The 15,707-nt window shown below is 33.5% G+C and overlaps 1 protein-coding gene across 2 annotated transcripts in view; it reads right to left on the bottom strand.

The window, feature by feature from the left end:
• The window catches only part of ZDHHC21 (zDHHC palmitoyltransferase 21), a 62,190-nt gene that overhangs the window by 5,057 nt on the left and 41,426 nt on the right, over positions 1-15,707 (bottom strand). Inside the window, exons 7-8 of one of the 2 annotated variants that reach the window (XM_081236883.1) lie at positions 10,800-10,916; positions 1,461-1,610 (exon numbers count right to left, since the gene is read on the bottom strand). In XM_081236883.1, the coding sequence (XP_081093009.1) occupies positions 1,461-1,610; positions 10,800-10,916 (267 nt within the window). The remainder of the gene's footprint in view (positions 1-1,460; positions 1,611-10,799; positions 10,917-15,707) is intronic. The other variant, XM_081236884.1, reaches the window with a different exon arrangement.

Here is a 15,707-nt window from a genome sequence, read left to right as displayed (position 1 = left end):
AATTAAGAAAGCTTGCACAAAAATACAAAGGAAAAGACAGGAAAGAAATTTAAAAGTGTTATCAGTAAAGGTATATAAATGGCCCCAAATTGCAGGTGTAGATAACACTTAAAAGTGGAAACTATTTCAGGATAAGGAAGGCAATTACAAGGTTAGACTACTAGAACTAGCCAATGTTACAGGATATTTTTACTGTGCAGAAACTTACAACTCGATTATAACTTTGAGGAATATATTTGTGACAATAAAATAATCAATTTTAAGGACTTTGAATTTAGACTTCATATGGGAAAAGCTCTTATTTTCAAGTGCTTTTGACATCCTTCTAGAATCTGGTTCAAGAAATACGAGGAACACTACCTTTCAAGTCATCATAAACAGATTGTCATTCAATCAAAGGATGTGATGTTTACCATGACTTTATGAACAGGATTTGTGAGGCCAGCCAAAAAAGACTATTTTTTTCCTCTAGAAATGGCAAATGCTTATCTCTCAGCTATCCAGAGTACTATTATAAGAAAAAAGAACAGCCAAACATGTCACAAAGTTTTTGCACTGGCATTTATACAGCATACTCAGGGCAACACAAGTTATCATGCTATCATATTTATATGCACAATAGAAACAGCAAACTAGAAGAGAAGAGAGGTTACTACTGGCAGGAATATTGACAACCATAAGTTATTTCCAAGTGCCAAACTAGGTTTAATAAACTTTTTGTTTTGTTTTATTAAGCAGGGAATTGTGGAATATTTCACACATGAAAAAAAAACTAAAAATATTTAAAATAGATTTTAGTGCAGTTAATTCCATTCAACATAAAAGACTCAATACCTTTAGTGACTATCACAAAAATGACCAAAAAGGTAATTGCTATCTTCATGGAGTATATTTTATAAATTCTTAGTTATATGTAAAACAGCTATCTAGAAAAACTCACTCTTCAAGGAATGATAAGAGAGACATTTTTATTGTATTATCTACAATCAAAGATTGTATTTCCAAAAGAAATATTTTTTTTATTTCCAAAGAAATATTTATGTCTTGATTATGGTCTAATGATCAAAATATCCAAGACTTCTGCCAGTCTGCATAACTGAGATAAATGAGAATGCTTTCCTATTTTAAAAACCGGAAGTTTATCTTCTAAAAAAAAGAATAAACTAGAAACAAGAAAGACTTACAGAAATATAGGGCTCAAGTATTTTATCAACTATACTTTATCTTCTCCGGACGGCTCATCTTACTCTAAGAAATGATCTTTCAGGTTCAGTCTAAGGAAATATGTTTGACTTAAAAGAAAACTGTATCTCAACTAATAAGATTATAACTGGAATGGAAAAAAAAGTTTCTAATAGGAAGGGAGAGGGAGGTATTCATTGCCTATTGGAAAAATTGAGGGGGGGAAGTGAGAGGCAAAGAGCAAGAATTTATCACCAGACGTTTCCTGGTTAACAGACCTGAGAATCTAGTCCTCTTGGAATAGACAGCTTGATGATACAAATCCATCCAACTAACTCATTCTGCTTTGAGTTCATTCTCACAAAGCAACACTTTGCCATATATGTTGTTGTACAGGAGAAAGAATGTACTGCAGAGTCCTTTGGTACCTGACAATCATACATAAGGGAATAAATAGTCAACCTGGTTTATATGACTATCACTTTTGAGTCTAGAAGTAGAGTCACTGCTTCTGGGCCTGATTAACCCTGGAAACATTTTCAAAATGGAGTTTCCAGATCTGTCAAACTGAAGATCTGAGGAAAGTAAGAACATTCTATCAGAAAGTCTCCTTGAAGACAGTTCAATCTAACCTCAAGGATCGCCTGCACTCTTTAGTCTTATCATAGGTCTTGTTGATGCTTTTAACTCTACTGCACATACCTGATTCAATGACTCTGCTGATTTAACCTGGAGTAAAAAACACTATTAAGGAAAGTTTATCACAACTAGAGATTATATACCTGTTTTGTCTACTACTGATTTCTGCTAATTCTAAAATAGACTTTTGGTTGACTTCCTAGAATTTCTGCTCAACATACAGAGAGCAACTCATTTAACTTTGTATCTTTCATAGCACCGAACAGCACAAATTATTCAAAGTGGGTACTCAATATATGTTTGCAGCACTAAACTAATTGAACATGGACAGAAATAACATGATTCCTTATCTTTAATTTTTTTCAATCCAAAGAGAGAAAACTTTCTGTTAACCTTAGCTCTCTCTCCTCCTTTGAAGCCAGAACTCACTACTTTATTACTCACTTGAAAGAAATGGTTCATAAGCATCCATCTCCAACAAAGGACCAGCTACATCTTTTATTAGAGATCTTAAGTTAACATAGACATTTAATCAATCATGAAACCAAACTGAGAAGGTAGTAGATGTTACTTTTATAGCCACTTAAAACATTTCTTTCCAACATAATTCCCATACTCCTCTTCATCAAGCCATTTTCTGGCTGTATAAAACCTTAAGAAAGTTACTAAAATTCTGTATCTCAATTTTCAAATACTACTATTTACCTCATAGGTTTTTGTAGAAATTAAATGAGTTAATATGTTAGAGCCCTTAATAACTCCTCAATAAATGACAGGCCTAAGTTTTTATTGTAGGGTTTGGAGCTATCTTAATTACCTTAGAATGTAACTAGAAAAATTTATGTTTAAACAAAAAAGTGGTTTTTATAATCAAAGATAAAATGACATGGACTGTAGGAGACTACACAGATAAAATCCAATGTCCACAAAGGGCTTATAATCTAGTTGAAAAAATAAGTACTAAGTACATAAAACATGATTCATTTACTCATTTATTGTCTATCAAAAATTTACTAAGTACATATTATGACACAGTCCTTAGCAACAAGGAGCTTACAGTCTAGTGAAAGTAGTTAAACATACAAGAAATAATTATACAGAAATATACCGAGGATGCCAGAGAGGAGGATTATATACAATAACATATATAAATAAGCCATACACTATTTAGAAACAGCTGAAAACTTACGTTTGCAATCAACAATCAAATCAAGGTCAACTACTCTTACATTTTTAGTACAAAACTATACTTTCATAAGATTTTTCGTTATCAGTAGAAGTAAGATGGGCTAATGTGCCCCTTTGGCTGGAATTTGAGAAGTAATTAATATAGTGATAGACTGTGACAGAGAGAAGCATATGAATCACTGTGGAAAAAGATCTAAAAGTTAACTATAAATATAAAATTCACTGTTTTCTCCAATCCTATAAAGTTGTAAATTCAGATTAAAAATTCACGTGGATTCAGAACACGAACAATAAAATGGGAAAAACAGCAAGTACAACTCATAAATGTTTAGCTTCCTTACCAAAAAAAAAGCATCTATTTAATCACTCAAGCTGTTCATCATGTTTTAAGAAAATTAAAATGCACTATTTCTATTGAAAAAAATCTATAGAAATAGATTTAAGTTGTTTTAAATTACTTTCAAGAAGTTTATTACATTGAGTAAAGAGAGAGGATGCAAAATAAATACATTTTCACATAGGAACATGTTTATGCTAAAGAGCAATCCACTTCCACATGTAATAATTACGATGCGAGCAGGAATTTTTAGAAAGAAAGCTTTCCTATTACTATACAATGTAACACAGTATGTATTTAAACTAATTCCTTGGCGAGGAGGAACCTAGTTTCTATAAAGTTCTCTACTGTATCCAAAATTCAAAGAAATATTATAACCAATATTAGAATATGACATTAAAATCATATAAGAAGTAACAATTTAAATTTTAATGATTTTTCTAGGTTTTAAAAAAGCTACAAGAGGAGATATTTCCCGTAATATTATAATTAGAAATACTGTATTAAAAATATATTTTGTTTTTATTAAATGAAAACATAATTCAGAAAGGAAAACAAAATGTTGTACAGAGCTCCCTTTACAGAAATGTAAGTGAGCTGGGTTCAGCATAATTAGCAATGATTTCCATATTTGCAATGCTGATTTGGAGTTGAGTAAACCAAACATAATTTGTACAGAGACTATACCGAATGCTGTTAATTCACCACACTGATTCAGGGGATACTTAGCAAAATTTCATTATAAGGATTAATAATCTCAGGACTACATTTCTAGGTACATGTTAAAAGGCAGGTAAGTCCACTAATCATCTGATTAATAAGAATGTTATTTAATAGATAATCCCACTTAAACTAATTTAACATTTTGAACACAAGATACTTTTCATTGTATAACATAATCAAGTTAAAATTAAGTCACTCCTGCATCTGTGATTCTGTCTATATTTATTTAGGTAATCACGAGCCAGTATTTAGGGGGGAAAACATTTTCTCCGTTTATTTTGAAAAGCTTTGCTTTAAGCTATCTTTAGTAATTCAAGTAGCGTCCAACAATAGTTACCTGTGAGACCAAATATAAAAAGCTCAATTTCTTTCTTTGAGAATTTAAAGCCTTTTACAAAATTTCAACTAAATATATCTTTCCCACCCCACCCTCAATCTCACCACAGCTGAGAAAAGCACTAAGCTCCAGAGACGCCATCAAAAGCTTAAGCTTTTACACAAACTCCACGGTGCCCTGAAAACAAAAATGCTTGTATACAAAAGTTAGATAAACTGTCAGAGCAGTGTCATGGTATACAATAGCTCACTGTCAGACCCTCACCAGAAGGCGCTGTACCAGCTGTTACAGAGCTTCTTGATTAACTCTCTGCAAGCCCAGCAACTCAAAACATGACTAATACAATCACCCAGCACTCTCAGTGTTGGTGCTCATCAGAATGGACATTATTCTTGGCTGTGTGTGAACTACTGCTCAATAAGAAATTCTGACATCAGTTACAATAATGACAACATCACTATCCATTTCATTCAGAAACAAACAAAAAGGCTAAACGGTCTAAGTAAGGAATAATTAGAATAATCTGTTCCCTAACTAAATAAAGAATGCTTCAAAGCAGACTTTGAAAACACTTTAACTTCAGTATTAATTTTAGTAAAAAGGAACAAGTATATATAGTTAAATCTTGTTTAAAATTAAATCTAAAAATAATCAAAGGTAATCCTTTAAAACTGGGTTTAAGATTAGTCTGTTCCATAGAAACATCAGGTTGTGTTGAGATCTTTTAACCTTGGAAATGGGATTAGAAATCCACTGTTTTTAAATTTAAGTAATTTGTAATTATTTTATCTGCGTCACAGATAATCTGCTCTTACTAGGTCTAAAATGACATCAGATTATCATTACTATGATTATCCTGTTACCTTCTACTATCAATAAGATGGGGTTTTTCCTCTTATACAGGAGAGAAATGATTTTTGCAAGTAAGAACAAATAATGGGGAAAAATGACTGAAAATTAATACACTGCTTCCTCAAAACCTCAACCTAAACCTAAACAGAGATAGCACTTGTTTTGCTTGTTTGTTGTCTAACAGGCCTATATTCAAGCTATGTAATTACGTAATTTCTATAATGAAATGATACCCCCACCAGTGTTTTCCCAAAATGCCTCTTGGTCTTTGGGGTGCAGGAGTAGGGGAAGGAGGAAGACATCAATGAAGTAATTAAATTTACTGTGATTCTTTCTCCCCCTTTTCTTTCTTATGCTAACTGACAAATTCGTCACTTCTTTCACACTGTAAAGAGAGATCCATGGATTCAGATTATGACAAAAACATGTCCAGATGTGAAATACCCTGTAGGCAGTATTAATTTTTTCATAAAATGAAACAGCAAGCATATTTTATAAAGGAAGCAAAATCTATATTTTAAATTTGAATTTTAATGTTAAATACTATTTTTAAACACTAATAATTCATTAGATTTAAAATTAAATACTGAATGCATAACAACTTCAAATAATTAAGCCCTAAAGAACCTTAAATCAATGTGGGGAGGAGTGAATTCTGGAAACCTTTAAAAAAATGTTTTTTTCATTCAAAAAGAGTGGAACTTGAAGTTCACTATGAAAGCCCAGGTAAATGGAATTGAAATTTACTGTAATTTTTTTAAGTACTTAGATTCAAGAGGAAGTACAGTGCCTAAAGGTTGGACTAACAAATGGAATATATTCTCTCTCTTAATGCTTGCATTCCTTTTTAAATGTTTCACAAATGTATAATTTCCAAAGACATGAGACCTGTCTAGCACAGAGTGTTCTGAGAGGGTACTAAATGTATACAGAAAGAGATGAGACTTGGGGAGAGAGCATTACTTAACAAATGTGGTTTCTACTCAGTTTTAGAAATATCACAACATCAGAACCAATCTCCCTGTCTTAAAATGGTGAAATGTTGTTCAATATTATAGCAAAAGAGAAAATCATGCAATTTGAAAATTAATATTAACATACTGGTAGTACGGAATAGTCAGAAAGGAACCTGATATTATATACCCTTTAAAAACCAGCAAATACTACAAATAACTTTATGTCCAGCTCAGAAGTGAATACTAAAATTTGAGAATAGGAATTCTTAAAATATCTTGAAGCCTTTGCTGCCAAACCCCACTTTCTGCTTAGGTGAGAAGGAAACTGTTACCCTCAACTATAAACCTCTGACGGCTCTCAGAAGTAACTTGTAGTCTTAACAGCAACACTCTCAAACGTCCATTTCCAGTCATTAATCATAAGAAATTGGGGGAAATCAGAGAAACTTCATTCCAGGAAATATAAATATATACCAATGATTTGGGCAAATTCAAAAGTGGAAATTCAAAAATGCAAGCATAACCTGGCAATTTAGACTTGACTTATGAATAGGCTATAAAGTAATTATGAATGAGTATAAAAGCAGAGAAAAAAGATGTTAGGGGAAGACCTATTCTCATCCACAGGAATGTGATTAATATCATGTTATTTATCATCATCATTAGATAAATCACAAGAGATATTAGAAAATATTTCAAGCCACTGAATAATAATAAAAACATATTTAAACAGACATTATACAATCCATGAATGTCCAATAAGCACATGAAGAAGTGTTCAATATCATTAGTCATCAAGGAAATGCAAATTAAAACAACCAGATACTATTAAAACCTACTAGAACAGCTGCAATTAAAAAGACTGACAACAATAAATGTTGATGAGGATGTGGAGCAACCAGAATTCTCATACATTGTTGGTGAGAGTGCAAAATGATACAGTTACTTGGGGAAAAGGCCTGGCAGTTTCTTATGAAATAAAAGGTAAACCTGTCTTAAGTGACCAGCAATTCTTCTCCTAGGTATTTACCCAAGAAAATGAAAACGTTTCCACAAAAAGACTTGAACAAGAATGTTCACAGCATTTTTATTCATAATTATCAAAATCTGGAACCAGACCAGTTGTCTTTTAATAGAATGGATAAACAAACTGTGGTATAGTCATACAATGGAATACTACTCAGCAATAAAAAGAAATTATCAATACATGCAACATGGATGAATCAAAAAACACATTACATTGAAAGAAAGAAGACATATTAATGGGTATAGATGAAATTCTATAACCAATACTAATCTGTGATGGATGGGAAAAAAAAAACAGATCACTGCTGCCTCTGCAGAGGATATGGATTTACTGATAAGAGGCATGAGGGAACTTTCTAGGGTGATGGTAATATTCTCTATTGTGAAAGGGGTTTGGGTTGCACATGTGTGCATTTATGCCTTTCATTGTATGTAAAATTTGCCTCAAAGGCAAAAACATAAACAAGCACTGAGCTCTAGTTAATGATTTGTGTGGTGAACTATCTGATGCTGCAAATTACTTTGATATATATTACAACATATAATGGATTGATGGACAATTTGAAGTGAGATAAAACAAATACTCTAAAATGTTAATTGTGGTTGAGGATTCACTGTAAGATTCTTTAAAATTTCCTGTGTGTTTAAAATTCTTCCTATAAAATCTAGAGAGGAAAGGTTATTATGAGTACCTTGCAAAATATTAAAACAATGGTTACACAATAAATATGTTTTCCTTCCATTTCTGACTGCATTCTTCCAGTTTTCTTCAGAGGCCAGTACCATTACTAGTATCTCATGTGTCTTTCCATAGATAGTCTTTGCATATAGATAGGGATAGAGAGAGAGATACCTCCTCATTATTTCTTTTTTTTGAAAGTTAATGTTTTTATTAACATTTCTTGTTAAACCATAAGAGAAAAGAACACCTGAATAGAAAACAAAGGACATCAAGAAACCATATATAAAATGAATAAATAAATGAATGAATGTGAACAAATGAATAAAATTAACATTTAATTTATGCTAGAAATATTTTTTTGATAACAGCTTTATTGACATATAATTCATATACCATAAAATTCACCCATTTAAAGTATACAATTCAATGGTTTTTTAGTATGTTCACAGAGTCATACAACCATCACCACAATCAATTTTAGAACATGTTCATCACCCTATGAAAGAAACCGTGTACCCTTTAGCCATTATCTCCAGCCCCCACTAGCTCCCCAACCCCACACAACCACTAATCTACTTTGTCTCTATAGACTTGCCTATTCTGGACATATCATATAAATGGAATCATACAAATATGTGACCTTTTGTGACTGGTTTCTTTCACTTAGCATAATGCTCTCAAGGTTCATCCATGGTGTTGCATGCATCAGTACTTCACTTCTACTTATGGCCAAATAATATTCCATTTTATGGATATATACCACATTTTGTATTTATCCATTCACCAGCTCATAGATATCTGGATTGCTGAGAGTTTTGGTCTATTATGACTAATGCTGCTATAAATATTCATGTACAAATTTTTATGTGAACATACGTTTCATTTCTCTTAGGTACATACCTAGGCGTGGAATTGCTGAATCAAAACATAACTCATGTTTATTTACAGAACGGTCAGACTATTTTGTAAAGTATCTGCACCATTTTACATTCCCACTAGTAGTGCATGAGGGTTCTGCTTCCTCTGCATCCTCACCAAACTTTGTTATTATCTTTTTTTTTTTTTTTTTTTTTTGCATTACGCGGGCCTCTCACTGTTGTGGCCTCTCCCACTGTGGAGCACAGGCTCCGGACGCGCAGGCTCAGTGGCCATGGCTCACGGGCCCAGCTGCTCCACGGCATGTGGGATCTTCCCGGACCGGGGCATGAACCCGTGTCTCCTGCACTGGCAGGCGGACTCTCAACCACTGCACCACCAGGGAAGCCCTGTTATTATCTTTTTTTATTATAGCCTCCTAGTGTGCATGAGAAGTGATACCTAATTATGGTTTTGATTTTCATTTCCCTGATGACTAATGATGTTGAGCATCTTTTCATGTAGTATTTATTGTCCATTTGTATCTTCTTGGAAGAAATGTCCATTCAGATCCTTTCCCCATGCTTTAATTAGGTTGCCTTCTTATTACTGAGTTTAAGAATTCTTTATCTATTCTAGATACAAGTCCCTTATCAGATACACGATTAGCAAATATTTTCTCGCATTCTGTGAGCTGTCCTTTCATTTTCTTGATAGCATCCTTTGAAGTGCAAAAGTTTACAGTTTTGAGTAAGTCCAAATTATCTTTTTTTTTCTTTCTTGATTTACACTTTTGGTTTCATATCTAGGATATTATTTCCTAGTCTAAGATCTACTGTTGCCTAATGCTTACTATTGCCTAATCCTATGTTTTCTTCTAGGAGTTTTATAATTTTAGATCTTATATTTAGACCTATGATCCATTTTGAGTTAATTTACATATATGGTATGAGGTAAGGGCCCAACTTCATTCTTCTGCATGTGGATACCTAGCTGTCCCAGCAGTATTTGTTGAAAAGACTTTTCTTTCCCCTATTGAATAGTCTTGCTACTCTTGCTGAAAAACTGATTGACCATAGATATATGTGTATATTTATGGACTCTCAATTCTATTTCATCTATCCTTATGCCAGTACAACATTTTCTTGATTACTGTTGCTTTAAAGTAAGTTTTGATGCATTTTCTTACATTTTTTTCCCACTGAATATAGTCTTACAAACACTTAAGTTTTCATACACTATATACATATCAATATAACAATGAAGATCTTTTTAAATATACAGACTTATTTACACACGTGAAAAAACAGTGTCTAGAGGTTGGTCAAAAGGGCTGTGCATTTAAAATTTTGATAGACATTGACAATTTGTGCTTCAAAAAGTTTATACCAATTTATACCCCCGCCAACAACATACGAAAAAGCCTATTTACTCTGCATCTTCTGCAATGCAGTGTATTTCCAAACTTTTAAATACTTAACCAATGTTATTCTTCTCATTTTTAAAATCTTTTCTGTTGTGACAAATCCACTTTGGCTAATAAATACGTTCAAAAAAAAGTTTAATTACTAATAAAATGTTTCCACCAGCAACATTCCATTTTTTGGAATTTACCTTAAGTTAGTAATTTAAAGAGGAAAAAGAGATGTTCAAAGAGCTATTTGTAATTTAGAAAAAAAAGATTGCATAGTAGATGCTGATCAACAGAAAAATGATTAATTAAAATATGGTACGTTCACTAAATAGTATATCCAACTATTAAAAACTATAAACATTATGTCTGTAGCCATATAAAAATACTTTAATCTAATCTTTAAAAGCAGGATACAAAATTATATGTACACTCTGTACACTGATTATAACTACTTTAAAATTACACAGGCATACGGAAATGGAAATATATAAATGACTACGGATAAGTTTCCTCTTTAATTTCTAAACTTCCTATAACTTTTTAGAATTAAGTTCGTAATTAGGGAATATGTTCACAAGTACATTACTTTACATTAAAAATATACTTACTGTGATGATGCCAATTAGTTGAGTATAAAAGAGTCCAGTTATTCCAACTAACATTGTAATGCCCATAAAGGCAGCTAGTCTCATTATGGCCAATTCATGCCTAACAACAAAGAGGTCCTATAAGAAGAAAAAGAAAATCTTAAAAACAATTCAAAAGTTACTTGCAGTAATAGTTGCAATAATAAAGAACTGAGCCATAACATTTTCCCTTATTATCTTAAAAGAACTACTCTCCCCATTTTTTAGTTTATTCCACTTAATGAGCATATAAATATTTGAAAATTTCAAAAATAATTGTTTTTAATTCATAGTAGCAAGCTGAAAAATGGGATTTTACTACTCTATTGTCATAAAAACCCCTCAATCCTAAAGTTGCAAATCAGCCATGCTCATTTACTATTTGGAGCAAAAACAAAACAAAAACCCCTCCAAAAATCAAAAAACAAAAACAAAACAGATGGTGTACAATCTCTGGTTCAACAAAAGGAAATTTTATTATGGTACTGCTAAAAAGCTTGAATGCACAAGTCTCATTCATAATATTAAAGTTCAAGTGGCCAAGATACCTAGGGATTATGTATTTTAGTCAAAATGAGAGGTAACACAAATAATAGGATCACATGAACAGCTCTCTGCAAGACCAACTCATTCATTCATCCATCCACTCACTCAACTACCACTGCCAAGCACTGAGCTATGTAGTAGAAATGTAAAAAGGATAAAGAGATGGTCTGTGCCCTCAAGAAGTATGCAGTTTATTCAGAGAGAGAGCCCAACTCTGCAAAACTCCAAAACAATGTGATATATACTTTAACAGGATTGTGTGCACAGAGGACAGTAGAGACATAAAGGAATGCCTAGACAGGAGAGAGAAATGGAAACGCTGTGAGGGAAAACTGATTTTCCAGCCTAGGGCATGAAAATGAGGGTGTTGAAAGTGATCCAAAGAAACTGTGGCAGGAGCTCAGGAAAACCAGGAGAAGCCATTTCATTTACCCTCACTGTTCTTTCGCTCTCTCTCCCTTGTCTGGCCAGACCATTCCAGTCGAGGGAGAGAGAGTGAAAGAACAAAGACTTCTGGAAACCTGTAGTTACTAAGCTTTGGAATAAAATAGCCACAGTGGATAAAAAGCAACAAACGAATGGGAAGGACCCCAAAACATAACCACCCACATGCTCTTTTAATACTGATTCAGGTTAAGGCTTAAAGGTACCCTGGTAGCAATACCAGCAACAGGGGGGTCACCGAACATAATGATCTTGTTTGAAACAAAAGAACTGATGCTTTTCTGTGTGGCACAGTGATCATCCACCTGACTTAAGCAAAACTCTGAGTCCACACCCAAACCACTCAGTTTATTAGCCAGGGAAAACTTAAAATTCACCAAGACACTTAAGGTGTTATGTAACAGTTACATATTAGTTTTGACTATTTCAAAATTTCACTAAAAAGAGCCTAATGCAAAATCTTTACCAAACATGTAAAGAGGAAAAGATGGGGCTATGAATGATATTAAAAATTCAGTACAGTAAACTCTGCTATTATGCTGTATGAAAACACAAATATGTTCCAACATGACTGATACATTAAACAACAATTTGAGCATAGCAAGACTCTTGTGTTTGTTTATGTGTGATTTTATCCGCAAGAAACCCAAGATGAACAGTAAAAACTTCACCCAGCTAAACCAAGCCATACAGGAATACACAAAACACCTCCCCCCCAAACATCTACCGGCTAACTCAATTTGTCATGTGTGTTTATGAGCCACACTCATCCGTACCTGGTATCACAATTTTCCCTCCAATTTCATATGACTCTCCTTCCATCACTTCGTAATAACTCACATAACGCAACCCTTCTGATGCCCACTTCCACAAGAAAATTTCAGGTCTCTTCTAAGGTAAAGTGCAATGTTTGTTATAGTATTTACGTATTTCTTAACTAGTTAACATGTATAAAACTGTGCTGATATTTTTATTAGGAACCCTTTTAAGTGTCACTGACAAAGTTCTTGAGTGTTGTGTCTTCATTTTCCCATAAGCCCTACGGTTTTCATCGCATGATTTTGCACAGTGAGGCAAATTTTAGGAATGAACATACTGTGTCATAGTAGAGCTTACCCTAATAAAAATACACATGGTTCCCAATTTACAACGGTTCACTTGTAAATTTTGTTCACTTTACAATTTTCCGACTTTTAAGATGGTGCAACTTTGGATATTTTCAACTTAGAATGGGTTTATCAGGATGTATCCCACTGTAAGTCAAGGAAGATCTGTGCCATATATGACCAAATAAAATGCATCCTCTTTTCTCCCAGTGAAAAGATTAAAAAACTTTTTTGTCCACTAGAATTAATACATGTTAGGGATGAAGATGAGACTAAAAGATCTACTTAAAATTACATTTATTCACTTAGGTATACATTTATGTTAGAGAGTACTTGTGTAAAAGAGTAAATTAATTCAGAAATTGCTTTTTATCACTCTTATATTTCCAAAAAATGCATCCCAACTTTACATACACATAATTAACATCAGTACTAAATCCATATTTTGAGTCATTTAACATACTTCTCCAGAGCACAACATCTTTACTTCTATCTTAGATTTTTTTTTTTTTTAGATCTAGCACTTTTTGAATCCAAAAACTGGCTTGGGAAATTTTATCTAAATCACAAGCATCCATTTGCTATTCAAATCTTTATGACATAATCAGTGTTATTATGGCTGAATTGTGTCTCTCCAGAAATTCGTATGTGGAAGCCCTAACCCCACCCTCACCCCAGCACTTCAGAATGTGAGAGTATTTGGAGAGAGGGCCTTTAAAGAGGAGATCAAGAAAAATGGGGCCCTTAGGGTGGACATTAATCCAATCTGACTGGTATCCTTATAAGAAGAGGAAACTCAGAAACACAAAGCGACACCATGGATGCTCAAGCACATGCGAAGACACAGCAACAAGGTGCCATCTGCAAGCCAGGAGAGAAGCCTCCAGAGAAACCAAACCTGCCGACATCCTGATCTTAGACTTCCAGCCTCCAGAACTGTGAGAAAATGAGTTTCTGTCGTTTATGCCCCCACTCTGTGGTATTTTATGTCGCCCTAGAAAACTAATACAGTAACTGTATTTCTTTATCGTTTTCATTCCTTTCCATTTTTTGGTTAAGAAATGTGCTTATATATAGATAAATGCATAAAACATAAGTTCAGTTTAGAGAAAAGAATGCAAACATTTGAAAACATGCAGATGCTTTCCTCAGTGCATTTCTTCCCCATCACATCCTCTCCCGCATCCCTACCTTAAAGAGAAAGGTTACTGATTTGTTCTTCAGACATTTTCGATACTACTATTTTCAGTTGCATATTACAAATATCTTTTCCTACTCTGAGTCTACTTCTTCATTTTCTTTACGGCATCTTTGGATGATCCCAAATTCTTAATTTTAATGTAGTCCAATTTATCAATCTTTTCCTTTATTGCTTTTTATTTCCTGTTTAAGAAATCTTTCTCAACCCTGACGTAATGATGACATTCTCCTATATTGCCTTCTAAAGCCTTTAAAAGCTTTATAGCTTTGCCTTTCACATTTAGGTCACTAATCCACCTGGAATTGATGTTTGTGCACTGTGAAATACAGGGTTCTGAATTTACTTTTACTATATGAATACTCAATTGTCCCGGGACGGTTTATTTAAAAAGCTGTCTTTTCCTCAGGGATCAGAGGTCAAGTGTCCATACATGCCTGAGTCTGATGTGGGCTCTTTATCCTGTTCTCTTGGTTTGTTTATCCCCGTACTAGTGAGCACATCTTAGTTACTATGGCTTTGTAATAACTCTCCATACCTAGTAGGCCAACTCATCCCAACTTGTTCTTTTTCAAGAATATCTTGGTATGGGATTAAGAGACACAAACTACTAAGTATAAAACAGATAAGCAACAAAGATATATTGTACAGCACAGGGAAATACAGCCTTTGTTTTGTAATAAATTTAAATGGAGTATAATCTATAAAATATTGAATCACTATGTTTTATACCTGAAAATAACATAATATTGTAAATCAACTACACTTCAATGTAAAAAAAGGAATGTATTGGTTATTCTAGATACAGCTGACCCTTGAACAAGGCGGGTGTTAATCTGCCTATATCTTATAGCAGGCCCTCAGTATCCACGGTTCCTCAGCATCAGTGGATTCAACCAACCATCGATCCTGTACTACTGGAGTATTTACTACTGAAAATAACCGCATATAAGTGGATCTGCACAGTTCAAATGTGTATTGTTCCAAGGTCAACTGTAATTTGTATTTCCATAAAAATTTTTAAATTAGATTTCGAGTTACAACATACTCAGACATACACACACATATGATATATTCTCTCCACTAAGAGTCACAATTTTCCCCTAGAGGTCTTGTGCTTTTCAAAGTCAGATTTAATTCCTGTTTCTTGATTCTATTATAAATGGTTCTGCTGTTAATTTCATTGTCTAAAGCATTGTTTGCTAGCATATAGAAATAAAACTGACTTTTTAAAATATTGTTTTATAGTCACACTTCTTAAACTTCCTTAAAAATTCCAAAGAATCTACAGATAAGTTATTTACATGATCATACCATCTAAGAGTAATGACGGTTTTCTTCATTTCAGCAGTTATACCGTCTCTTTCTTCCCCTTGCCTCACTGCATGGACTAGAATTCCTAGGACTATATTTAATAACAATGGCAATGGGGGCGCAGCAGGCATCAACACCTTGTCCCTCAACTTGGAGGGAGAAAGGTCAACATTTCATCATTAAGCATGCTACAGCTATTGTGTTGGGTTCTGTGTGTGGTTTTTGGTTGTTTTGGAACCTTTTATCTCACTAAAAAAGTTCTCTAGTTCTAGTTTGCTAAGA

Source organism: Mesoplodon bidens (genome assembly GCF_964165515.1).
Source record: "Mesoplodon bidens genome assembly, chromosome: 6".
In the NCBI taxonomy this organism is placed as follows: Eukaryota; Metazoa; Chordata; class Mammalia; order Artiodactyla; family Ziphiidae; genus Mesoplodon; species Mesoplodon bidens.
This window is presented reverse-complemented; position numbering and strand designations above follow the sequence as displayed.